General features: G+C 40.1%; 1 protein-coding gene across 1 annotated transcript in view; it reads left to right on the top strand.

The window, feature by feature from the left end:
* Positions 1–25,905, top strand: part of ITPR2 (inositol 1,4,5-trisphosphate receptor type 2) — a 1,380,003-nt gene that overhangs the window by 386,321 nt on the left and 967,777 nt on the right. Inside the window, 3 exon segments of the mRNA XM_029597493.1 lie at positions 3,916–4,057; positions 14,959–15,120; positions 23,171–23,343. Coding sequence (XP_029453353.1) covers positions 3,916–4,057; positions 14,959–15,120; positions 23,171–23,343 — 477 coding nt within the window.

The raw sequence follows: 25,905 nt of genomic DNA, 5'->3' as shown, positions 1-25,905 counted from the left end.
ACCGAGGTTTAGCAGTTAGCCATCACCCCGGTTTACAGTAGAACAACTTATTACATCGAAACCAGGACATGGAACATCGAGTGGTAGAGTATACATCGAACTGGTAACAGAGAAACATAGAACAAAACTTAAATGCTAGAAACAGGGTTGCGGTGTGTTTAACTTAAACTTTGCATTGCAGGAATGCACTGGGAGGTGGGTTCACAGAGAACAAAAGAACAAGGTACAAAGTGCAAAACTCTAGTGTAGCTAAATGTCATTACCCCTCTGGAGGAGGGGTAATGACATTTAGCCCATGCCATCTCTGAAAGTTTGGCTAAATAACCAGGTTTTCAGTTCTTTTTTGAAGGATTTGCAGTCTAATATGGATTTTAGGTATTGAGGTAAGGTGTTCCATAAGATTGGGCCTGCAATTGAGAAGGCTCTGTTTCTTGTACTCGTGAGTTTCGATGTTGGGAGTGATGGTATGTCGAGAAGTAATTTGCTTGCAGATCTGGTGTGACGTTGAGGTTTTTGTTGATGAATCATGTTGCTGAGTGTGTTGTTCTCCGTTTTGTATAAGGCATTGTGCACTATAGTTAGGGTCTTGAATTCTATCCGTTGTTTGATTGGGAGCCAGTGAAGACTTTTTAGCACAGGGGTGATATGTTCCGACTTTTTTTTGCCTGTTAGGATTCTGGCTGCAGCATTTTGTAGTAGCTGGAGTGGTTTTAGTGTAGATTTGGGAAGACCTAATAAAAGCGAGTTACAGTAGTCAGTGCTGTAGAAGATTAGTGATTGAAGAACTGTGCGGAATTCCTGATGGTGGAGAAGTGGCTTTAGATTTTTCAGGACGTGCAGTTTATAGAATCCTTATTTGGTTTTGGTAGTGATGTTCTTTTTTAGGTTGAGATCTTTGTCAATCCAGATGCCAAGGTTCTTTGTATCATTTTTTATCGGGATGTTAATGTTGTCAATTGTTAGGGAGTGTGTATTGAAGGTAAGATCTGTAAGATTTCTTCCTATGAGGATGCATTCCGTTTTTTTACATGTTTAGGCATAGTTTCAGATTGTTTAGCGTGTTACTAATTGAGATTAGGTGGTTTGCTGCAGTGGCGAGAGCCTCTTCTAGTTTGTTGGAGATTGGGATGATGAACTGGATGTCATCAGCGTATATATAGTAAGAAATTCCGAGGCTTGAGATGAGGTGGCATAGAGGGAGAAGATATATGTTAAAGAGGGTTGCAGATAGGGCGGACCCTTGAGGTACACCGGTCTCGAGAGGAAAGGGGTTAGATGAATTGTTGTCCATGGAGACCTTGAAGAATCTTTTCTGTAGGAAAGAGGAGAACCAGTTGAGGGTACTTCCTGTGAGGCCGATGTTAGCGAGGCTTGATAGTAGGCTTTTGTGGTCGACGGTATCAAAAGCCGCAGATAGGTCAAGCAGTATTAGCAGATGGTTTATTTTGTTGTCGAGACCTCTTAAGATTTCATTCGAGAGGTTGACAGGAAGAGTTTCTGTGCTGCAATTTTTTCTGAATCCGTGTTGTGTATCGTGTAGAATTTTGTTGTTTTCTAGGTGTTCGTTTAGTTGAGTCAGAGCTGCCTTCTCGGTCAACTTGGCAAGTAGAGGAAGGTTTGAGATTGGACGGTAGCTGTTCAGGTCTTTGGGGTCTAGGTTCTTCTTTTTTAGAATAGGGGTTATGGTTGCAGATTTTAGTGCAGTTGGGAGCTCGCCCTCTTCGAGGGATTTGTTAACGATGGCGGCTATGGTTGGGGAGATGATATGTGACATTTCTTTTAGATTGCATGTTGGGATGGTGTCCAGTTCATGACGTGCAGGGTTGATCTTTTTTAGCATTTTTTCAGCTTCGGTGACTGAAATTGGGTCGAATTGTGACCAAGGTGTAATGATCCTTGGTTTGAGTAGATTCGTTGAGGGTGTGGTGTTGTTGAATGTGTTCGTTATTCTGTTGATTTTATCTTTGAAGAATGTAGCGAGGTCTTGTGTTAGATTTATTGTGTTGGTCGCTGTGGCGTTGTTACTTTTTTCATCTGTGAGGTTTTTAACAATGTTGAAAAGAGCGTTTGAGTTATTGAAGGAGTTTTTAATCTTTTGACTGTAGTAGTTGCGTTTGGTGGTCATAATCAGTTTTTTAAGGCAGAAATTAGTTTGTCAGTATAAACAATATACAAAATAACATTTTGTCTGGAGACCTAAGATACATTATCTCATAGTGAAGCATATTGATTAGCTAATTGCGGCTCAGGCGATATAGAAAACAGTTCCTTACATATCTGCAGGCAACGGTGTACTCTGACAGCTTCTCTGACAAGTATCTCTCAGTGAATCAGTCCTGTGACTGTTTTTAAACACACCAAGGTAGGAAGAAATGATGAAACTGGTCATGGCATGGACATGCATCTGTTATAAAATTCCCCCACTTGTACGGCTCACACCCAGCCTTATGCAGCTGTACACACATGCAACCAGGCTATTTTAACATACTCATGTATGGATACATATATTATAAAATTGCTGTATACTAGGGCTCACGCTGACGCACACGCATATATGTGTGCCTCTGTGCCCATTTGAAAGTTACCGTCTTAAGGTGTATATTTAGAAGGCTCAGAAAAAGTATTCAATCATTATGTATTTCAGTAGTTCGTAATAATTTTTAAATGTAAACATTAATTCTGCGGTTTTATTCCTTATCTTTTAAAGATCTTTTACTTTATTGCTTTTCTTATTGGACCTGTTAACGTATTTGTCTGTGTAGTGCAACTGATGTTGACATTGCATATGTATATTAAAGGAAAAACTAAGTTGCCAAGTTATTACTTCTGTTTGTATGACTGTTTTTCAATAAATACTATATATTTTGTTTGGGCTTATTCCAGTAGTTTACAGAGGCATGTGGGTAAGACATATATATAGACAACAGCAGACTGAGATCAGAGCATCACAAAGTGACTGACATAAAGAGAAATGTTCAATTTAGAACACCAAAACCAAATAATTTATTGAACAACTTCATTATTAACATATAACATCATATCAAATTACTGACTAAATTTGCAGTTGCCTTTGTGTTTTTTGGAGAGAGCTTCATTGTTTTTGGTTAGAAAATGGGTGTTTTTCCATCTTCCAACTTAACAATAAATTCCTCCTTGCTACTTAATTTGTGAATGTGTTTGAGCACTGCTTTGATTTAACCTGTTAATAATTTTATTGAATTTGAACATCTGTTTAAAAAGTGGCATTTTTAGTCTGTAGTCTGTGGGCCTGATTCATCAAGATTTTTTTTTATAGATAACACAGAAATAAAAGTACAAACAAAAAGAATAATATAAGGTGATATCTTTTTATTGGATTAACAATACATTTCGTGACAAGCTTTTGTGAGTTGAAACTCCCTTCCTCGGGCCCAAGAACTAAATTTTCAGACGTGAGGAAGGGAATATTAGTTCTTGAAAACTTGCCAAGGAGTGTATTGTTAAATTAATCCAGTAAAAAGGTATTTCTTTATATTATCTTTTTGTTAACCTTTATTTTTGTGCATTCATTTGGACTAACAGAATGGGGAAAAAAGCCTTCCTGAATCAGGTCCTATATTGTAGCCTATGACATATGATTTAATAATATATTTTTAAAAATTCCTCCATTTTAGGTATCACTACTGTCATATGTTGGCTCCTCTATACTGATTTAAAATAGAAATGTACTCTATCTTAGTTGACAGGAATCAAACTTTCAGTTTTTGTTACGGTACCTTGTTATGTTTTGAAGGATGACCGTTGCTCCTGTAAGTACACCTTAACTTGATTCTCAGTTGAGTAAGCTGCTTGAGATGCACAAGAACACACCTGTTTTGGCAGTTTCTCTCCACATTCAGCAAAGTGTTTTTTAATGACTGACTATACCTTTTTTAGGTTTGTAACTAAGTTGTTAGAAGATCTTATCTTCTTTGTGGCTGATGTCAATAATAATGGACAGGAAGTTTTGGATATGGTGGTCACCAAACCAAACCGGGAAAGGCAAAAATTAATGCGTGAACAAAATATTTTGGCACAGGTAAGCTCTGGGTATTGTGCATTGTCGTCATCACTTTTTAACTTTAGGTCAATTGATGCTTCATCTGTCAAACAGGTTTGTTTTAGGTGGCCATAAAAGAAAATTAATGTGTCACATATGTTTGTACAAGAGATTGAAAACATCCTCAAAGGTTTTCTTCTATTTTACAGTGCCTCTGCTACGGGGTACCTAAGACCACATTTAAAGACTGGGTAGAAGCAGGGACTGTTAGTTAATTCTGAAATTTAGCTAAAATTGTGTGCAAGTTTTTACTTGCACTATTATATGTGGCATTTATTCTTGTCCAGAAGCATCCCAGAATCCTTGGGTAAAAGATTACAAAATTGTGCAGGCAAACTCTCTTACAGGCTTTTGCATGTTTTTGTCCTACTTTTCACACTGAAATATACTAACATGCATCCATATAAAAACCATTCAATGATGCTCGTGTCCTTATATCAATACAGCTATCTACTTCAGTGAGTACTAACCATTTCAGTCAGTCTCACCTTCAGCTTCAGCGCTCTGAGTCTGCATCCGGGACCTTCCTCTGCTACCCTGCGCTGCCTACCATCTACTCAAGTGTGGGACTGGTCTCCTTTGCTGAGGACCCCTGGACTACTGCTACTGGTTACCTCACTGCTGCCTGCTCCCCGGGCAGTACCACCAAGCTATATAATAGCTTGTCTGCGTGTATAGAGTCTAGCCTAGTACTGCGGTTCCTCAAGGGTATTATTTCGTGGTATACCACCATGTTTTGACAACACTCTGGTCTCAACACGGGACCATGTTTCGGACATGCTTGTTCTTTCTCAAGGGTATTATTTCATGGTATACTGCCATGTTTTGACAACACGAAATAATACCCTTGAGAAAGGCAAGCATGTCCGAAACACGGTCCCATGTGGAGGAGACCAGAGTGTGAGCAGTGTGTGTAAGCAGAGAAGCGACACATGAATTAACCAGTAAAGAATGGATACTGAAAAATAAGCATAGCGGTAATTGACCATCAACTAACGTCTAATGAAGAAACGGCAGTCTTTGAAGGAAGTTAAGTAGTGCATGAACGAACATTTTAATTGCAGTTATTTAAAAAGCTTAAAATTTTTTTTTCTATATCACTTGAAAAATTCTGACCTATGATTAAATATAAGGCAGAGTTCTAAAGCAACAGCTATCACGATGATGCCTATTATGATGGTCATGAGCTTCAAATCAAGTTAGAATTGATATAAGGACACGAGCGTCATTGAATGGTTTTGATATGGATGCATGTTGGTATATTTCAGTGTGAGCAGTTAGTACCAACTATCTTCTTATAACAATTCTTGTCATCTTCTGTTTTTCATATATAGTTTCTTACTTTTGCCTTTTCCTTTAAATCAATCCAGGAGGGTCTAATCCAGACAGAAACAGGCTGCATACAGAGCAATTAAATTTGTTCAAAACTGGAATTGGTTGTAAGAAGGTTTGTGTGAAAAAATAAGTGTGAAAAAATAATATATAACTTCAAAATGTTTTTTTTATAATATATTTGAAAGGCTTCATATATTCAAAATATATTTATCTGTATATATTTTATTTTTTTACCATGTAAGCAATGGCTCGCCACTTACCTGCTTTGTTCTTCAGTTAGAAATTGTTTAATCTATCACTTTTCTTCTAACGGCCTTGTTCTACTTTCCCTGTTTTAATGTAACTTTCGCTTTCTGTGTTAACTGGTTTCCCCCCTAGTTTATTGTAAACCGGTATGATAAGACCTGGTCTTGAGCATCGGTATATTAAAAGAAGTTAAATAAATAAAAATGCCACAAACATAATTTTCTTTGAAAAAAAAAATCTTAAGAACATAAGATTTGCCATACTGGGTCTGACCAAAAGTCCATCGAGCCCAGTATCCTGCTTCCAGTAGTGACCAATCCATGTCAAAAGTACCTAGCAGGATTCCAAAAGTTTGATAGATTTCATGATGCTTATCCAAGAAATAAACAGTGGATTTCCCCAAGTCCACTTAATAATGATTTATGGACTTTATTTCTAGGAACTTGTCTAAATCTTTTTAAACTCAGCCTCACAGGGATGGTAACTTTTAAACAAGCACGCAGGCGCACATATACGCACGTTCATTGGCCTACTCCCAGGGACGTGGCCATTTTTTAACATATGCGTATATGCACGCGTGTAATAAACTAGCCTGCTCATGCGCACATTTGTACGCAATTTTAAATGGGCACAAGCCTATGCACACAAATGCAGCTTCTATCGCATAAATGGGAGGATTTTAAAAAACACACTTATACAAGGGATTAAAATATTTGGGAGAAACTTTGTCCATCTTTGTTACCTATTTTAGAGAAAGGACAACAAACTATGATAAAAAGTAAACAACTAAGACACCATAAAAATTATGGTCAATACTAAAATATTAGAATCCTGGGGACAAAAAGCAATATGATTTAAATACTTTGACATGAAAAAGTACTTTTGAAGTTTATAGCCTGGTTAATCCATGCCAAAATGTATATATAGGCAAAACATCCAGACCATTGAGTACTCGGTGCAGCACCGTAGCTGTCTGAGGGATTGTAAGATTACAGTATAGATTGTTATACATTTTCTTGAGTTCAAGCACACCTTTGAGACATTAAAATGTATTGCAGTAGAACAAACACCATTACACCTGTAAGGTAGATATCAAGATTAATTTTAAGCAAAAAAGATAAAAAGGTGGATATTTAAGTTGAATGTCGTGAAAACAAATGGATTAAATACTTATATTGATTAGAATTTATTTTTATGAAATGGATTTTGCTGAGTACCAATAGATAAAAAAGAGACGAGGTATAAAGCAAACCAGTTACATTATAAAAGTGGATTTTGTCTTATTTGCTAAAATGGTCAATATTAAAATAATTGAGAATTTTATAATAAAATATTTTAAAACATGTATATTTTAAGTATTTCTAAAGTACTTTTCTAACTAATATCTTGGATTATTTTTGTATAAAGTTTATGTTGGCAATACATTAAGAGCTCTATAAGTTCAGTGGAGAACTGCAGGTGTAAGAGGCTTTGCAAGATCATAAATGGTGAAATCCTTTCTTAAATATGTATAATTGTTAGGTATTTTTTTGTCTTTTACTTCTTTGAATATCTTAACTAATTATGTATACCATCTGGTCCAGATGATTTGCTACTCTTTAGTTTGTCAAATTTCCCTAGTATATTTTCAAGGCTCACTGACATTTTTTTCATTTCCTCTGAATCATCACCTTTAAATACTATGTCTGGCGGGGGTGTGGTCTGGGCAGGTCATGGGCGTTCCTGGATTGCATCTTGAAATTTGTGCGTAAATACTTATGAACACAGGTGTGTGCTGGGGTCCCCTGCCACGTAACTGTACTTCTGTTATGGATGGCATGTAAGTTGTAAAACAAAAAATACTTAACACATCAGCAGGGTTTTAAGGTGCGTCTTATGGTCAGGTGCGTCTTATGGAGCAAACAAATACGGATTCATTTAGAAACTACTTCCTTGGCATGTCCTGATGTGACATTTACCCATTTAGTGCCGGGGTAATTGAAATCACCCATTATTGTTGTGTTGCTAATTTTGTTATCTTCTTTAATTTCTGTTAGCATTTAATCACCCGTTTGTTTAACCCCACTGCTATTTTATTCCTCTTCTGACATGGAATTTCAGTGCATAAGGATTCCACACTACATTTTGGTTCTTGCAGAACTTTTATCCTGTTCGACTCTATGCCCCAGTCTGAATCATCCTATCATTGTGGTATATTGTTTCCTGGTACTCATTGGTTATCCTACTTCCACCAAGTCTCTTAGATGCCAATTATATCTACAGCTTCATTCAGCACTATATATTCTTAAAACGGTAACTTTTAAACCAGTGCGTAAGCGCATGTTTGCATGTGTGCATCGGCTCACACCCAGGGATATGGCAATTTTATAACATATGTGCGCATTTGCGTGCATGTTATAAAATAGTCTAGCCGTGTGCACGTGCACCAAATTTTAAGTGGGCGCACACCAATGCCATTGCCAGTTAAACCAGTTTGTCCCCAGTCCACCCAGTTAAATGTTCGATCTTCCAAACCCTCCTAGTTTAATAGCTTTCATTACCCCCCCAGTTAGCCCCGACCCTTAAAACATGTTAGATATACCTATTTTTCTTTATTTTATAACTGACACTTCTCCATAACAGAATTATGCTTACTAGGCAGGGGATCTGGGGTATGTGTTCAGGCTTGTAAGTATTTATGCACACATCTCTGGGTCTTGCCCTGAAATACCTGTGCCCCACCCAGACCAAGCCCATGCCCCTTGTAGAAAACTTTGGAGATGTGCACGCTGTGGGAGATATGCACAATATGCATGCGGCTTTTAAAATCTGCTCAGCGCACATAAGCCCGACTTATTTGCGCATTCCCCAATTAATGCGTGTGTGGGGCTTTTAAAATTCACCTTTAATTCTCTTATGTTTCTCAGACTTCTTGGCATTTGCATACAGACATTTCAAAGAATGTTTTTGTTTTCATTAACAGTCTGCTTATTGGTTGACAGGGGATAATTTGGGATTTCTTTGCTCTGTCTGCTCTTTACTTAAAAGCTGCTGGGGTACTTTAGCATTTAATACAACCTCTCTATCAAGATGCTCTAACATCACTGTTTTGTTGGTATCCTTCAGATACTTCATGCCGAACCATACGCTTGTGAGTGACTTGGTTTTTGCCCATCATCTAATTTAAAAGCTGCTCTATCTCCTTTCTAAAGGTTAGTGCTAGCAGTCTGGTTCCACTCTAGCTAAGGTGGAGCTCATCCTGTCAGAATAGGCTCCCCCTTCCCCAGAATATTCCCCATTTCCTAAAAAATCTAAACCCCTCTTCCCTGCACCATTGTCTAATCCATGCATTGGACTCTGGAGCTTTCTTTCTCTGTGGTCCTGCTCTTGGAATAGGGAGCATTTCTGAACATGCAATCTTGGAGGTTCTGGATTTCAGTTTCCTACCTAAGAGCCTAAATTTAGCCTCCAGAACCTTCTTCCTGCATCTCCATATGTCATTGTTACCCACATGTACAATGACAATCGTCTCCTCTCCAGCATTCTCTAAAATCTTATCTAGGTGGCACTTGAGGTCTGCTACCTTTGCACCAAGCAGGCAAGTTACCAAGTGATCCTTACGGCCATCAGCCACCCAGCAATTTTTTAATATTTTTTTTATATTTTAGGAATTTTTTCCCAGCAAGTCCAATTTAACAACATTAGGGCCGGTGCTTCCATTAGGCAAACTAGGAAGTCGCCTAGAGTGCCAAGATTTTTTTTTTGGGGGGGGGGGGTGCGGCAGAATCCTGCTGAACCTAATATGGAGGTAGTGGAATATATGATTTGCTAAATAAAATTACTAGAGAGGTGCTGTACTACAGCCAATATCAAAGAAGGAAGTGTTGTGCTGGAACCACTGTTGCCAATAGTTAAGTTTGGGGGGAGCGAAAATGACCTGACCACCAGCAATCAACATTCCCTGTGGACTGAGGGTTACTCAGTTTTTGCTTTCCTATATAGCTGTGCTTCTAAAGCAATTACTTCAAACAAAACTACTTCAAAAAACAATCTCCTCTGAGGGATTCACACTGCAAGCAGATTAACAACACCGGTAAACAAAGTTTTTTTTTTTCCCTTCAGGTTTTTTGGTGTTCCAAATAAATGTTTTGATGCTGATCACAGATATTACTTTGAAATTTATACATCATGTAAGGTTTTTGAGAAATGGCCAATTTTGTGTTACAATAATTGTGAAATTTTAAAACATAATCTCGCATACATATATTTTCTTGCTGGACAGTAGTTTTTATGATTTTTAAAATTCATGTCGTATTTTTGACGGCCATAAGCAAGTAACATGTAACAGACTAACCTTTTTAAAAATACACCAAGAAACTCTGCCTGATCATGCCAGAACTTGCTCAAGCCCCAGCTCGGCTGCAAGATTCCAACTTGTTTCCATGACGACGCAGCCTTATATAAGTAGCAGCAATGATAGTCTCCTATGCAACGTCTATGTGAATGAGCGAATTGTATCGCTAAAACTGTTGAGTTTAAAGCTTGTGGATTTAATTTCATATACTTTATGAAATGTCGCGCCAATGTCGTAATAGCCGTGACACGTTTTGTTACATCTGTGTTGAGTTTACTCTGAAAGCACAGAAAAGGAGTATGACTGCACTCATTAAGAAGGCAAAATTGGTGACCAGGACAGAGCATGGGCTCCTCATATATGTTGTGCATCTTGCACCAGTAGTCTGCGAGCTTGGCTGAAAGGCATGCGACCATCCATGCCATTTGCCATCCCAATGATATGGAGGGAACAGAAAGATCATATAACTGACTGTTACTTCGGCATGACAAATGTGTCAGGATACTCATCAAAGAACAGGACATTTGAGTACCCTAACCTTGCATCGGCAATCAGACCAGTCCCGCATGAAGACAGTCTTCCTGTTCCAAAACCGCCAGAGGTATGGACACATGAGGATGAGGAGGTAGGCAATGATGCCAAGCCGTCACAGATGGAAGCTGTGGCTGATACTGACTTTTTGTGCCATCAGCATCCAGCGATCCTCATTTAATATCTCAGTAAGAACTGAATGATCTGGTCAGAGATTTGGCTTTATCGAAGAGTCAGGCGGAGCTGCTTGAGTCAAGGCTGCAAGGATAGAATCTTTTGTCATCTGATATGAAAATTTCAGTATTTCGCAGCCGTCATGAAGATTTGACAAAATATTTCAACAAGTAGACAGTCTGACTTTTTGCTGTGACATCAATGGATTGTTTTGTGCTCTCGGATGTGACCACGACCCAACAGAATGGCTACTGTTTATTGATTCATCAATCTTAAGTTTGAAGGCTGTTTTGCTGCACAACGGCAATATCTAGCCATCAATACCTGTCGAACATGCCGTTCATATGAAAGATTTAATAAACATCAATAAACCCACAAAAATTCTTCAAAAAGAGCTTTGTTCAATTAATATTCATTAGAAATAGACAAAAATGTCTCCAAAACAATTTTTAGTGGGGTAAGTGGTAGTTTCATATTATGTTTAAAGGTATCATCCCGGTTAACCTCTCATGGTTTAATCATTAACTGACACACAAAAAAAGAACTTATCTCAATTTTCACTTACTGAAAAATCCTCCAAAAAGGAAATATGTGCTAATGTTTTTGGTGAGTGGCATTCTTTTTTAATGATATTTCAGCACATATATCCTTTTTGGAGGATTAATCATTAATTGACCACTATCTACCCGATTTTTTGTTTTTTATGTGTGAAACTCAAAACATCATTTTTTTTTAAAAAGTAGAAGCTGTGAAAAAACTCAATTGTAATTGTATCCTTAAACTGCTTCCTTCTATCTCACAGTGCAATATATTCTTTTTCAACCATTTATTACAACATTTATTTTAAGTCTGTTCTGTAATAAATCCTTCTGTTTGAATAGATTTTGTATTTAGCTGCATGTCAGATGAATGTGTCCTGAAAAATCCTGAAGAACTTGTCCGATGGTTCAATCCCTTATCCCTTCTACTTTGAAAAAAAAATTGTGTTTTGAGTTTCACACAAAAAAACCAAAAACAACGGGTGGATGGTGATCAGTTAATGATTAAACCATGACAGGGGTAACCGGGATGGTACCTTTAAACATAATATGAAACTACCACTTCCCCTGCTAAAAATTGTTTTGGAGATATTTTTGTCTATTTCTAATGAATATTAATTGAGCAAAACTCTTTTTGAAGAATTTTTGTGGTTTATTGATGTTTATTAAATATATCCTACTCACATAGTGGCATATATTTGTTATGGTTGGATTTTGTTCATATGAAAGAAACATATGAGAACATGCAGCTACTGCTGAACCACATTGAGTATTCGAGGTACAACTGGAATTTGTGTGGTGATCTCAAGGAAGTTGCAATTCTACTGGTCTGCAGCTTGGTTACACCAAGTATTGTTGCTTCCTTTTTGAGTGGAACAGTCGAACAAGAGATTCGCACTACATCAGAAAAGTCTGGCCTCTCCGCAAGAAGTTGGTTCCAGGGCAGAAGAATGTTGTACACGACCTATTGGTGGATCCAAGAAAGATATTTCTTCTACTTTTGCACATCAAACTTGGGGCCTCATTTACCAATATCGCATTGGTAACGCATTAAGGGGCATTTCCCATGCAAATGAGGCTTTTTCGTGCAGCGGGGAAACTTTGCGTTTCGCGATTTGTGCAAATGTATTCGCGAATCGCGAAAACATCTTCGCGGTGCGCGATAAAACAATGAATGAGAGAGAGAGAGAGCACGCCTTGCTATAGTATCTACTCCCTAGACAGGTATTTGTATCCCTATGGGAGGCCCAGGTAGAGTGTCCAGCAAGCTAGGTTGAGAGACCTTTGCCCAAATCTCATCTTGGAGTGAGTTTCCTCACTCCGAAGGCCAGCAAATCTTCACAAGAGACCACTGTTCTGTTCGTACATCTCATGTTGCATGTGAAAGTGGCCCCCAACCCCCTACACTCAAACCTAATCCCCACCTCGAGTTACTAGGTGGGCCTCCCATAGGGATACAAATACCTGTCTAGGGAGTAGATACTATAGCAAGGCGCTTTCTCTCTCTCTCTCTGAAATAGGCTGTCCGGAAATGTCGTGAACCGCGATAAACCTTTACTGGCCTCTAGCGCACAACGTAACGCGAATGAAAGAGGTGTAGTTATTGGCCGTGCTAACACTGCGGCTGTTTCGCAGCCCACGATAAATCCTCCCTACTTTACATTTGCTCTACCCCAACTCCGCCCCCTGAATACAAAATTAGAAATTTGCATTCGCAAATCGCGTTAACGGCTGTTGGCGCGATTTGCGGAATTATCTCCCGCGGTAACTCCTTGGAAAATGACCCCCTTGGGCTGATGAAAACCTTTAAGGCAATGAACAAGCAAAGTAAAACCTTTGATTATTTGTGCAAATGTTTCCACACATAAGTGATGCCAAGATAAAGAAGGTGTTTTCATTGGCCCACAAATCTGAGTTGTGATGAAGGACAGCCACTTTGATGGTCTTCTGCAAGGTACAGAGCGTGTTGCGTGGACAGCCTTCAAGAATGTCGTTTGCTGCCTTAAAGTTGCCTAGAAAGTTACAGACTATGTCGAACAGGTTCAAAATCTGCTTCAGGCATACAAATTGATGAAGTGCACCATGCCAATGAAGATACATTTTCTTCATTCCACTTGGACTTCTTCCCAGACAACTTGGCACTGTGACTGACTAACATGGTGAAAGGGTTCATCAAGACATTGTCAAAATGGAGAAACGGTATCAAGGCGCAGTGTAACCCCTCCATGCTGGGTGACTATTGTTGGACTCTCATCTGCGAAGCATCGGACAGGGATTACAAACAAAAATCTGTGCAAACATTTTTAGTTTTGTTTTCTGGTGCCAACATTGCCATTATAGCTTATGCCGCTACAGACACATAACATTGCTTAATGTATGTCACACTTTTCTGGCAAACAGTACATGATACAGACATAATAAATGCATATTTGTGTTCAGCTTGTTAAAATCTTCTTGTTTCATCGAAGGTTGTGGAGGAAACAAAATCTTCCCAGAAATTTGTTTACCAGTGCCATTGGCCTTTTTAACTAATCTCCCTTCCTGGTTCTAATAACACTTCTCTTTAACACCTTTTCACATCAAACACTAGTGACTAGTTGCCCAGGTACCAGTACTCTCTCCTTTTCAGATCAAGTAAATAATCTTTGTAAACTTATAATTTTATTACTGTTAAGCAAATACTAATTTCTACAAGCTCTCAAAGACAGTAGCTTTTAAATCAGTGCATGGGCACACATGTGCGCGTTCATTGGCCTGTGCTCAGGGACATGCTTATTTTATAACATAGGTGCATATATGCGTGCATGTTATAAAATAGCCTGGCCTTGCACACAAGTGTGCCCAATTCTAAGTGGACATACAGCTGCGTGTGCAAGAGCTGCTTCTACCATGTAAGTGGAGAAATTTAAAAAAAAGGACGTGGGCCAACGCCATTGTCTCTTTTACCAGTTCCTCTCCAGTTCACCCAGTTACTAGCTAGGTCCTCCAAACCCTCCTGGTTTGATAGCCTGAATATCACCCAGTTACCCCGGACCTTTTACACCCCTCCGAAATGTCTCGTTAGTTTTGGTTTTTTTTTTCTTCTTGCATGCCATCCATAGCAGAGGTAAAGTAATGCAGTAGGGGGGCCTTGGCATGTGTCAGATTGTGTAATTATTTACATGCAAATCTCTGGGTCCAGTCCTGAAATGCCCATGTACTGCCTATGCTCTGCCCAGCCCAAGCCCCATCTCTTTTTTGAGAAGTTCTGCGATATGCATGCAGTGGCATTTATGCACGTATATGGGCAACTTTTTAAATCTACTCAGCATGCGCAAGCCCAATATATTTGCGCATCTTCTAATTTCAACAAATGTCAAGCTTTTAAAATTCACCTTAAAATAAGTCACTTATTTTATTTTTACTTTGTTTCTGTTTTTGTGGGTAGTATTGTTTTCTCTTTTTTGTTTGGAGGTAATAAGGTTTAGCCATGTGATATGAAATATCTGTTTTAAATCTTTTAACATGTTTGAAAAACCTGTTCAGTAAAGGGTTTTCCTAGGCTGTGCCTATGTGGAAAAAAATATCCTTATAAAATGGGGCCCAGCATCCATTTCTCCTAGGGTTAGATTAAACTGAATTATTTAATTCCTTTTTCATTTTATTGTTCAGTGTTAAATTAGGGAAAAAAATAACAGAAGGTATGTGTTTATTCTGTTAACAATGGTTTCTATGTTTTACAGATATTTGGTATTCTTAAAGCACCTTTTAAAGATAAAGCTGGAGAGGGATCGATGCTTAGACTGGAAGATTTGGGTGATCAGAGATATGCTCCATATAAGTATGTTTTGAGATTATGCTACAGGGTGCTCAGACATTCACAGCAAGACTACAGGAAAAATCAGGTTAGTTTAATTTTCTGTGACTGTTGAATGACAATGATGTAGATGTATTTTTCTGTGGAGAAGTAGGATCAGCTCAGTCATACACACAGGTGATGTCCTATGTTGGCTCCAAAATGAAAAAAACTTTCTCAGAGTTCATAAAGACCAAGGAGGTTGTTCTGAGCATGTGCAGACTTTCCTGCACAGTTACTTGCTGTGCAAGTCTCCTTAGTCTTTTCTTTCTGCTGTTGCAAATGGATGTGAAATTGCTCTCAAAATATTTTCAGCCACTCATCATTTTTTTCCATCAGTTTCTTTTGCTGCTATTTTTCTCTAAAAAATTTTTTTTAGAAAGTCACCTGAAAAAAATGAATTCTATCCTCTTTTGGAATTCACCAAAAATAATCTGTTTTCAAAATGAAGCTGACATTGCTTCAGTGTCTTTCAAAATGTTGAAGTTAAATCCGGCTTCAAGAGATGTCCTAAATGCTCTAAAAAAATGTTTTTGACGGACTTCTCTGATTGCTGTGTGAGATGCCTGAGGCATCTCACACAGCAAACTGTGCACTATGGAGGTAATTTTAAAAGGAGTTACATGTGTAAATGTAACATATAATTGTAACAATTTAAAAATGCCATTTACGCACACTTACATGTGAATATCCTATGGGCAATTCAATGGCATTTATTGTTGCAATTTTTGAAAGTCCACTTCCATAAGTAAAGTGCATTTATACATATAAAACCCAATTTTAAGTGGTAAATTCTTTTTAAAATCAGGCCCATTGTACATGCATATCTTCCATATTAAGGAGCTACACACACTGTGATTTCTTAGATTTGCCTTACTCTTTGTTTTTAGCATGGAGATGGAAGCCTGCATTTGCAGAGGAACCTTCGATAAAGAGGGCAGAATTCTCTCATGCTCAGAGTTAAGACTTGGCATAGTCTCTGTGAAAGTGCCATGCCCTCTCCAGTAAAAAGGGAGGTAAATTGCACTCTTTATTGCCAAAAGGTACCAGTGTGGAGAAAGGTACTCCAACACCTGAGGATCACTGGTACAGTAAAATATGGGGACTTCTCTGAGGCGTATCATGCAGAAAGTCATGCGGGGTGCCCCGGTTTACATGTTATACATGTAAACCGGGGCATCCCGGTTTACATGTACAACAACCAAATGCATTTGACAGTAGAAATTTAACATTTAACAGATTAACATTTGACATTTGATTAACATTTGATTAACATTTGAAAGCACCAACAATACATAGGGAGCACCAAAATCCTAAATTCGTCACCGGGGCCAGTTTTATTGTCTGTGCAAAAGAGAGACTCAGGGGATTGTATTAACTCCTGTACTGATTTTCTTTCTGCATGATACGCCTCAGAGAAGTCCCCATATTTTACTGTACCAGTGATCCTCAGGTGTTGGAGTACCTTTCTCCACACTGGTACCTTTTGGCAATAAAGAGTGCAATTTACCTCCCTTTTTACTGGAGAGGGCATGGCACTTTCACAGAGACTATGCCAAGTCTTAACTCTGAGCATGAGATAATTCTGCCCTCTTTATCGAAGGTTCCTCTGCAAATGCAGGCTTCCATCTCCATGCTAAAAACAAAGAGTAAGGCAAATCTAAGAAATCACAGTGTGTGTAGCTCCTTAATCTGGAAGATATGCATGTACAATGGGCCTGATTTTAAAAAGAATTTACCACTTAAAATTGGGTTTTAAGCACAGTTCCCTAGTTTCCTGAGGCAGCTCAGGAGTAGAACCTGGGGCAAAAATTAAAACATTCTGATGCAAATTGGCAAACATTTCCATCTTTTATTCTACATTATAAAAGTAAATTAGTTTTACACTATAATAATTTATTTTTATTGGGTTTAGAAAAATGCTCTCAGGTATCAGTACAGGGAGGAGAGTCAGGGATGGGGAGAGGAAGGGAGGAGGATCAGGAATGGAGTGAGAAGGAAAGAGGACTAGATATGGGGAGGATTGGGAAGATTATTAATCTGGGATGGGGAAGAGAGAGGAAGGTTTTTGGATCGAGGAAGGGGAGGGAAGGTAAGAAAGCTTGAAGAGTGGGTCCAGGATCTGGGGGGAAAGCAGAGGAAGGAAGGAAGGTTCCAGGATCTGGGGGATAGAATCCATGATCAAGGAGGGAAGAATTTGAATTGCAGTGATGGGGAAGAGAGGAGGGAAGTGTCACTACCATATTCTGGTCCTGCTCCTCCTTGCATCCCCTTTCTAACATCCTACCTAATATGACATATACATATACACACACACATATTGTTATGGTTTGGGGCACTGCGGTGATTGCCACTCCCACGGAAGGAGCCCTGTGAGGAACCGCAGTACTAGGCTAGACTCTATACACGCAGTCACAGATAATTTGTATTTATTATACAGCTTGGTGGTACTGCCCGGGGAGCGGGCAGCAGTGAGGTAACAAGTAACAGTAGTCCAGGGGTCCTCAGCAGAGGAGACCAATCCCACACTTGAGTAGGTGATAGGCAGCGCAGGGTAGCATAGGAAGATCCTGGATGCAGACTCCAAGCGCTGAAGCTGAAGGTGAGACAGACTGAAATGGTTAGTACTCACTGAAGTAGATAGCTGTATTGATGAAGATCCTGGCAGGCAGAAGTAGTTCTGATGCAGGCACCAGAGTAGGGAGAGCAGGCCCTCAAGGAGCAAGTACCCGGTATTTTTTATTTTTTATTTATTTATTTATGAACTTTTATATACCGACATTCGTAGGGCACATCAAGCCGGTTTACAATCAACTGAAAAAGAGTGGAAATTACAATGAACGAGGAGCGGGGAGAGGGGAGCAGAAGAGAAAAGGGGAGCGGGGGGGGGGGGGGGAGAGAGAGAGAAGACTAGCGGGAAAAGAGAGGAACCAGGCAAGAAACGAAGAGGAGAAAAACCATATTATACTAGAATCACATCACCAGATGTGTACAAAATTATAAATGGATTGAGAATATATACTTAAAATAGATATATACAAATATACAAAAACCGTAGCTCTGATACTGGAGTGGAGGGAGGGCTATAAAGGGACAGGGGAGGCAGGGAAAAAGGACAGGCAGGGCGGGATAGGATAGGGAGTCTGGCTAAGGGTTGGTCTGCGTAGGGTAAGGGAGTCTGGCTAGGTTTGGTCTGCGTCGGGGTAGGCCTGCTTGAAGAGCATCCCAGATAGGTACCTGAAAGAGAACACAAGGGCCCCTGAGGAGCGGGTACCCAGGTTAGCGATGAATTACCCCGAAGGGCAGAGAGAGGGCTTCCTGCGGTAGCTAGGAAGCGGCAGAATAGCTTAGACTGGAGGCAATCCAATCCAATCCTTGCTAACTCAGTTTGTTAGCAAACGAAGGGCAGGCTAAATACCAGGAGGTTCCTGCCATGACGTGGGTGGTGTGCGAGCGTGCACCCTAGGAGGCCCTCAGGATAATCATGGCGAACACAGTCACCATTGCCGTTCTGGGGTCGCCGGAGAGAGCGGCATGAAGACGGGGCAGTAGCCATCTTCCCAAGGCTTGAGGAGAGAGATAGAAGAAAGGTGAGGTACAGAGGTCAAAGCCGTCTGAGACTGATGGACGCAACACATATTTGGCACCAATCCCTTCTCTCATACACACAAATACTACCCCTACCCTTTTCCCCCTCTCAGTTACACACAGAGATATGCCCCCGGCTGATACCCCTCTAATCCCCCAGCTTCTCTTCTCACCCTTCTCTGATCTCTGCTCAGTCCTTCCTAATCTTCCCAAAATGATCCCCCTTTGCTCTGTCTGCTACAAGCTCACCTGTTCCCTGCATGCTGGCTGGAGGGGAGGGGATGGCTCTAGAAACAGAGGGCTGTTCTCTGCTGAGTGAGATTTAGCACATCTGAAAGGCAACAAATCTTCAGCCAGCCTGCTGCCCCCAGATTTCTGCTGCCTTAGGCACAGGCTTAATGTGTCACTCTATAAATCCAGGTGTGACCGAACTCGGCTAGCATAGGTGCTAATGCTTTGTTGATACACACACGCACACACACGCACACACACACACACACACACACACACATATATATATATATACACACACACACATATGTACACATACACACACACATATATACACATACACATCCCAAATTTGGATGGTTTCTCTCTCAACAATTCCTCGTATTCCAATGTATCAACATTGTTGATATGCCAGAGTTAGAGGAAATGACCCTGTTTTGGACACTGTCTTCAAAGTTAGATACCTTATTCACTTTTTCACCATTTTTCCAGTGCCTTACTCTTTTTGTTCAGAAAATGAACAATCCATAGGTCTTCCATCCATTCTCTCCCCTTAGCAACTTAGGAGTATATCTTCACCTGAAGATATGCCCTACCCCATCTTTATGCAGAAGATGGCTGAAAAAATTATTTTCAAATTGCAGGAAAAATCATAACCTAAGGAAGATATATTTGGTTTTCTTAAATACATTCATGCACCTAGGCAAATAGTTACTAGGCTGCTTCAGGAACCTCAGGCCAGAATGTGGCAAAAACCTACATCCACCTTACCTGTATCAATCTTAAGAAAAGCAAGTACTCTAATCTGAATTCCAGTATTCTTCTTGGAAAGATGCTGGAAACATGGCAAAAAAAAATCTTCCAAGGAACTCTATGAAGCTTCAGAATAGCAGCTCTTCAGTTGCATATAATTTAATATATATATGTCTACAAAAATCACAACCTATAGCAGAAGAGCTTATGATAGACAAGATGAACCACTTTATTCCTGTCATTCAGGAGATAAAAGACTTTGGGAAACAACTAAGAAAATCAGCATATGACACACATGATACTTCTTCTGGAACCTTGGCCATAGCAATTGAAGCCAGAAGGTTTGATTAATTGCATGCATCTGGTCTTCATTTGTATATAAATGAGAAGCTCACTGTGCAACCTCTCTTACCCTTTCATCAACTACAGTGGAGCAACCCTCCACCTCCAGAAAGGCATAAACTTAAATTTATGGAAGACAATATTACTACACATAACAAAATTACTGCTAGCAACATTTTTTTGGGGTGAGCAACCTTCTTGATGATGCGCCCATCGGTCGCAGATGGCTGCGACCTTTGCTGCTCAACTCTTTTTGCCCTGCAGCTCCAAGTCTAGGGAGGATGGTCGCCTCGGCTTCTGCACGCCACCCACCATGGCGTTCTTGGAACGGTGCTGGCGCTCCCGGCAGCCATCTTACTTCTGGGGTGACCTAGGGCGCGTGCAAGTGTGCCTGCCCCCGTCTTAACCACGTCATGGTGGGAACCTCGGGGGCATCCCCACTGCATGGTGTCACTGCCTCCATGTATATAACCTCATCGGGCCAGCATACCATCGAGTTAGCAAGGATTCCTGTCCTGCTCAATTACGCCATTCTGGGACTTCACTTTGCTGTTCCTGCACTCCTGTCTGAGTGACCTAGGTACCAGCTCCTCGGGGGCCTTGCCGCACTCAGGGCTATCCGCTCCTCGGAGATCCATCTCTACTTGCCTTACTTCTCTAACCCAGTGAGTCTCTTCCTATTTCCACAGATGACCCTTCAGTGCCCCTGTACCTCGGGTCTCCACGGTACCTACCACTACAGCTGGCTACTCTGTTCAGAGTGAGTACTGGATCTGCTCTACAATTTCCTCCTCCTTCTCTGTGTGGATTCTCAGGTTACCCCGCTCTGCGGACCACTACTGGATCCACACTGTCTTGTGAAAACGTCTACCACCAGCCTCCGGCCTACTCCGCTCTGCGGACCACTACAGGAGACAGCCTGCACAAGTCTCTATGAGAGAAGGTATTCCCCGGTTTACCCCGAGCTATGGACCACTACCGGGACAACCTACACAAGCTTCATCTAGAAGAAGTATTCCCCAGCTTACCCCGCGCTGCAGGCCACTACCGGAGAGACCAGCTTACAGGTCATCTACTCTGGACTGAGTCTATTAACCCGCTCCTCGGGTTATCTTGCTGTATAATAAACTACTGTCTCTGGTGTCCATCACTGCTGAGACTCCTACCTGTCATGGTGAGTCCCCACAGGGCTCCTCCCTATGGGTGAAGTCAGCTCTTGCCATGGCCCAAGTGCCCTCTAACTAGTTCTAAACACACAGAACTTAACACTTGATAATTTAGCAATGCTGCTTGAATATGCTTTGCTTTTGGACTTGCCCGTAGAAGCAATCCTGCGCTTTTTACCTAATGTCTGCATATCAGTACCCCAGACATAAGTCAGGGCCTGGTGTTGGATGTCTCTGAATCCAGTTCCCCTTTTTTCTCCCCCCCCCCCCCCCCCCCCATCAAAGTGGAGAGTGATGTTGCCTTCTGTTAAGGGTAGTAGCAACTGCAGCTTCATGCAGGCCACCTTCAAGCCTATATGTATAACTATGTGTAGCAGAAAAGCCAACAGGAATCCTATGTGTTTGTCCCACACCCTTTTGTATTCCATTACCATTATTTTCTTCCGCACCTCTTCCGGGAGGGCATTCTATGCATATTTCTTCACAGAAAGTGTCGTGGATACATGGAAGCAGAATTTAGATACCAAAAAGCTCATGCATCTTCAGCAAGAACTTTAATTCACCTGCTTGTCAATGCAGTTGAGCTTGTTCCATGGCAAGAAAGAACTTGGGGTTTTATTCCAAATATTTCTGATTCGACTTATCTGAGACCTGAAGAAAGAAACATTCATAAATGGTACTCTTTTAGTACCATCCTTCACCCTCTGAAATAATAACATCTAGCTTTGCTTGCTGGACCTAAAAGATGCTTATACTCATCTTATTGAATTCACAAGACCCACAGGAAATTGCTATACCACAACATAGAGGAACCCTACCAGTACTGTGTTCCCTCATTTGGACTCTCTGCGGCTCCCAGCATTTTAACAAGATGTCTTGCAGTAGTTGCTGCTCACATAAGGAAAAAAAAGGATGTTTGTCTTCCTGTACCTAGACGATTGACTTATATCTGTCCAGTCTCATTCATTCATTCTACTTACAGTTTTATCTTTAAATATCCAACAAGATGTCATTTCATGTAATCAACTTCATAGGGGCCCAGCCCAGGGGAAAATGTTCTGCCTTGAGAGAGCAGACAAATTATCAAAAATAATCCTGTAGACCAGAAAGATGTGTGTTTGCTTTCCTTTCATGAACATGTAAGGTCACATGGCAGCAAATGTTCATAAGGTTTATTAATTTATTTAAATTTTATGTCAGTTGAATGTAAATGAATATGATCTGCTCTTATTTGTTATTGCTAATTAATATGATCTTCTCTCGTATTCCGTATGGGTAGATGGAATACAAGAATTATTTAAATGTTTTCCTTTTCACACATCTTCACATGAGACAGGCTCAGTGGAAGCTAAAGCCTTAATGGAACAAACATCTCCAAATGTTAGGCAAAGTGAGAATGTTCAATGCTGTCATCATGGTGGTTAGATCATCCAAATCTTAAAAGGTCATTTTTCATAAATTTCAAGATATTCTGAGCAGAGATACTTCCATTCAAGGTTGAGGAACTGATCTAAGAAATGTCTTATCTCAAGGAACATGGTCATTAGAAGAAAAATCCCTTTGTATCATCCACATAGAATTAGCAATCTTCAGTGCTTTGAAAGTGTTCATTCCATGATTGGAGAACAAGTTGGTATTGATCCAGGTAATGATTTATATCAGGGGTGGCTAACCTGTGGCTTGGGAGCCACATGTGGCTCTTTCATGTGCAAAATGTGGCTCTTGCCATTTGGCAACTGAGTAGCAGGGCATATAGGTGACACTGATATTTTAAATCATGGCTGTCAAAAGTGTGGTTCTTTATTACATTTATCTCCTGGAACCTGGGAATTTAATGCTTCCAAGGGTAGCATTAAATTAAAAAAAATTCTGATATTTGTTTTACCTGCCTAAATAAAGGAGAAAACTCCAAGAACTGGTATGACTAAATAGGTTTATCATTGGTACTCTTAAAAAAGGAGAATATTACTACTTCCAGGCTAAGCTAATAAGTCACATGACACTATTTTTGTTTTTCAGGAATATATTGCTAAACACTTCTGTGTGATGCAGTCCCAAATTGGATATGATATTTTGGCAGAAGATACCATCACAGCTTTGCTGCACAATAACAGAAAATTATTGGAGAAACATATCACAGCAAAAGAAATAGAAACATTTGTTAATTTACTGAGAAGAAATAGAGAGCCAAGGTTGGAAGCATGCTGATTTATTCTTTTTTTGCTTGTTTTTCTTTTTGATTTTGAGAAATAGAATCTGTCTGCTGCAAATGTTGGTTTATGCCCAAGTAAATAGATTGTATAATAGCTTTTATTGTACCAACTTATCAGATTTGTTATAGATGTTTATAGACCTCTAGAAAAGATCTATAAAATATGGCAGTTTTTCAGAGGGAGCCAGACATATGCTTGCATTTTACTCTTCCTCTCTTTAAATGAAACATATTTAAGAATTACAAGGAAAAGTAAATGAAGGCTTATTTTATACACAGCAGTTTATTACTAAAAAAGCAAAAAACACCTGGATCTTGATTCAATAGAGGGTTGTTTTTTTGGTTTTTAGCAATTTTCTTCCTATTGCAAAAAACCTTGAAGAATCAAGTTATTTGCCAGAACCTCACAACTCTCAGTACTTTCTAGTGGAATGTATTGGCATATTTAACATTTTTGGAGTAGGTGATATAATACACTTTCCTTGCCCAAAAATAAATGCTGTAGCAGAATCTTCCTGGTAGTCCTGTGCAACTGAAGCACAGTTGTGGGAATCCTGTTAACTCTTCAGGGAAGTGCTATCCTAGAGAGCCATCCCCCCCACCCCACAGTGGTGAGCGGTCAGGGCCTTCAGGGACGGGAGAGAGACTGCTGAGGACTTGGGAGGAGGAGGGAAAGGGGATTGTGACCCTCTCTTCTTTTTCTCCAGCAGTCTGGCTCTCAGCTTGAGAGTGACTGACTACTGGAGACTGGGAGGGGACGTGGGGATTGAAAGACTTGACTGCTGCAAATTGGGAGGGTAGAGGCGGTAAGGGACTCAACAGCCGGGTGGGGAGAGGGGTGAGGAGTGAGGGATTCAACTGCTGGGGACTGGGAATGAAAGGAGCTTGAGGGATTCAAATGCTGGGGTTACTGGGAGGGGAGAGATGGGTAAGGATTAAATTGCTGGTGACTGGGAAGGAAGAGGGGATTGAGGGATTTGACTGCTGGAGACTGGGAAGGTTGGAAAGGGATGAGAAGGAAAGTGGGGAAGAATTTGTTTTTTATCAGTTTGAGAAATGTGCATCTTTGAATATTTCTGTTGTGTGCGGTATGGGAAAAATGCATTTGATTTTATTCTTCGGTGTTACACTACTGGTAGAGTCTGGCTTTTTGGGTTTTCCAGCTCAGCTTTTGTCACTGTCTCTATTTCTAATTTGTGGTCAGTGCTGTATTTTTTGAGGGTTTGTCTGTGTTTTGCGTGTGGGACTAAGGTTAGGTATTCTGCCAGGATCTGTAGCAGCCCTGTTTGTTTTGTTTTCCAGTCTGCACCTCTGAGTACAAGGGTGTATTATGTTCTAGAGCAGTGAACATATTTGTGAGCATGAGAGAGTGTGAGTCAGTAAGTATGCCTGTAAGCCTGAGAGAGTGCATCTATAAGAGAATGAACATAGTAGAGTGAGTGTGTTTGTATTAGTATCTTTGTTCAATATTTGGTGAAGATCTATGTTTTGTATGTGTGATTGAGAGGGAGCATTCTGCAAGTGAGTAGTTTCTATGTAGGGATGTATATTAGCCTGACTTGTTTTATTGTTGTTTTAAATTTGCTGCTGATACTGCTGGGAACCAAAAGCTTCTCAACCATTTCGCCCTCCAGAGTCCCCTTTGCTACTCTGTATACTAGATTTTTCTTGAGTGATTTGCTACTCTTTAGCTTGTCAATCTGGCCTATTATATCTTCCAGGTTCACAGTGATTTGGTTCAGTTCATCTGACTTTTCACTCTTGAAAACCATCTCCGGAACTGGTATCTCCCCAACATCCTCATTAGTAAACACGGAAGCAAAGAATTAATTTAGTCTTTCTGCAATGGCCTTATCTTCCCTAAGAGCCCCTTTAACCCCTCGGTCATCTAACTGTCCAGCCGACTCCCTCACAGGTTTCTTGCTTTGGATATATTTTTTAAAGTTTTTATTATGAGTTTTTGCCTCTATGGCCAACTTCAACTTCATTTCAAATTCTCTCTTCACTTAACTTGACAATACTTATGCTTTATCCTATTTTCTTCAGATGGATCCTTCTTCCAATTTTTGAAGGATGATTTTTGGCTAAAATAGCCTCTTTCACCTCACCTTTTAACCATGCCAGTAATCGTTTTGCCTTCCTTCACTTAATGCATGGAATACATCTGGACTGCGCTTCTAGGATTGTATTTTTAAACAATGTCCATGCCTCTTGAACACTTTTAACCTTTGCAGCTGTACCTTTCATTTTTTTTTTTAACTATTTTCCTCATTTTATCAAAGTTTCCCTTTTGAAAATTTAGTGTTAGAGCTGTAGATTTACTTATTGTTCCCCTTCCAGTTATTAGTTCAGATTTAATTATGTTATGATCACTATTGCTAAGTGGCCCCAGACAAGGGGTTAGTGATCCTTTACCAGCATGAACTGGCGGCCTAGTAGGTAGTAGCAAAAAGCCTCCAAGGCCCATTTGACAGCTAAGGCCTCGTTCTCTATCGTAGAATAACGTCTCTCTCGGGGTAGTAGCTTCCTGCTAATGAAGGCT

Source organism: Rhinatrema bivittatum, chromosome 4 (genome assembly GCF_901001135.1).
Source record: "Rhinatrema bivittatum chromosome 4, aRhiBiv1.1, whole genome shotgun sequence".
NCBI lineage: Eukaryota > Metazoa > Chordata > Amphibia > Gymnophiona > Rhinatrematidae > Rhinatrema > Rhinatrema bivittatum.
This window is presented reverse-complemented; position numbering and strand designations above follow the sequence as displayed.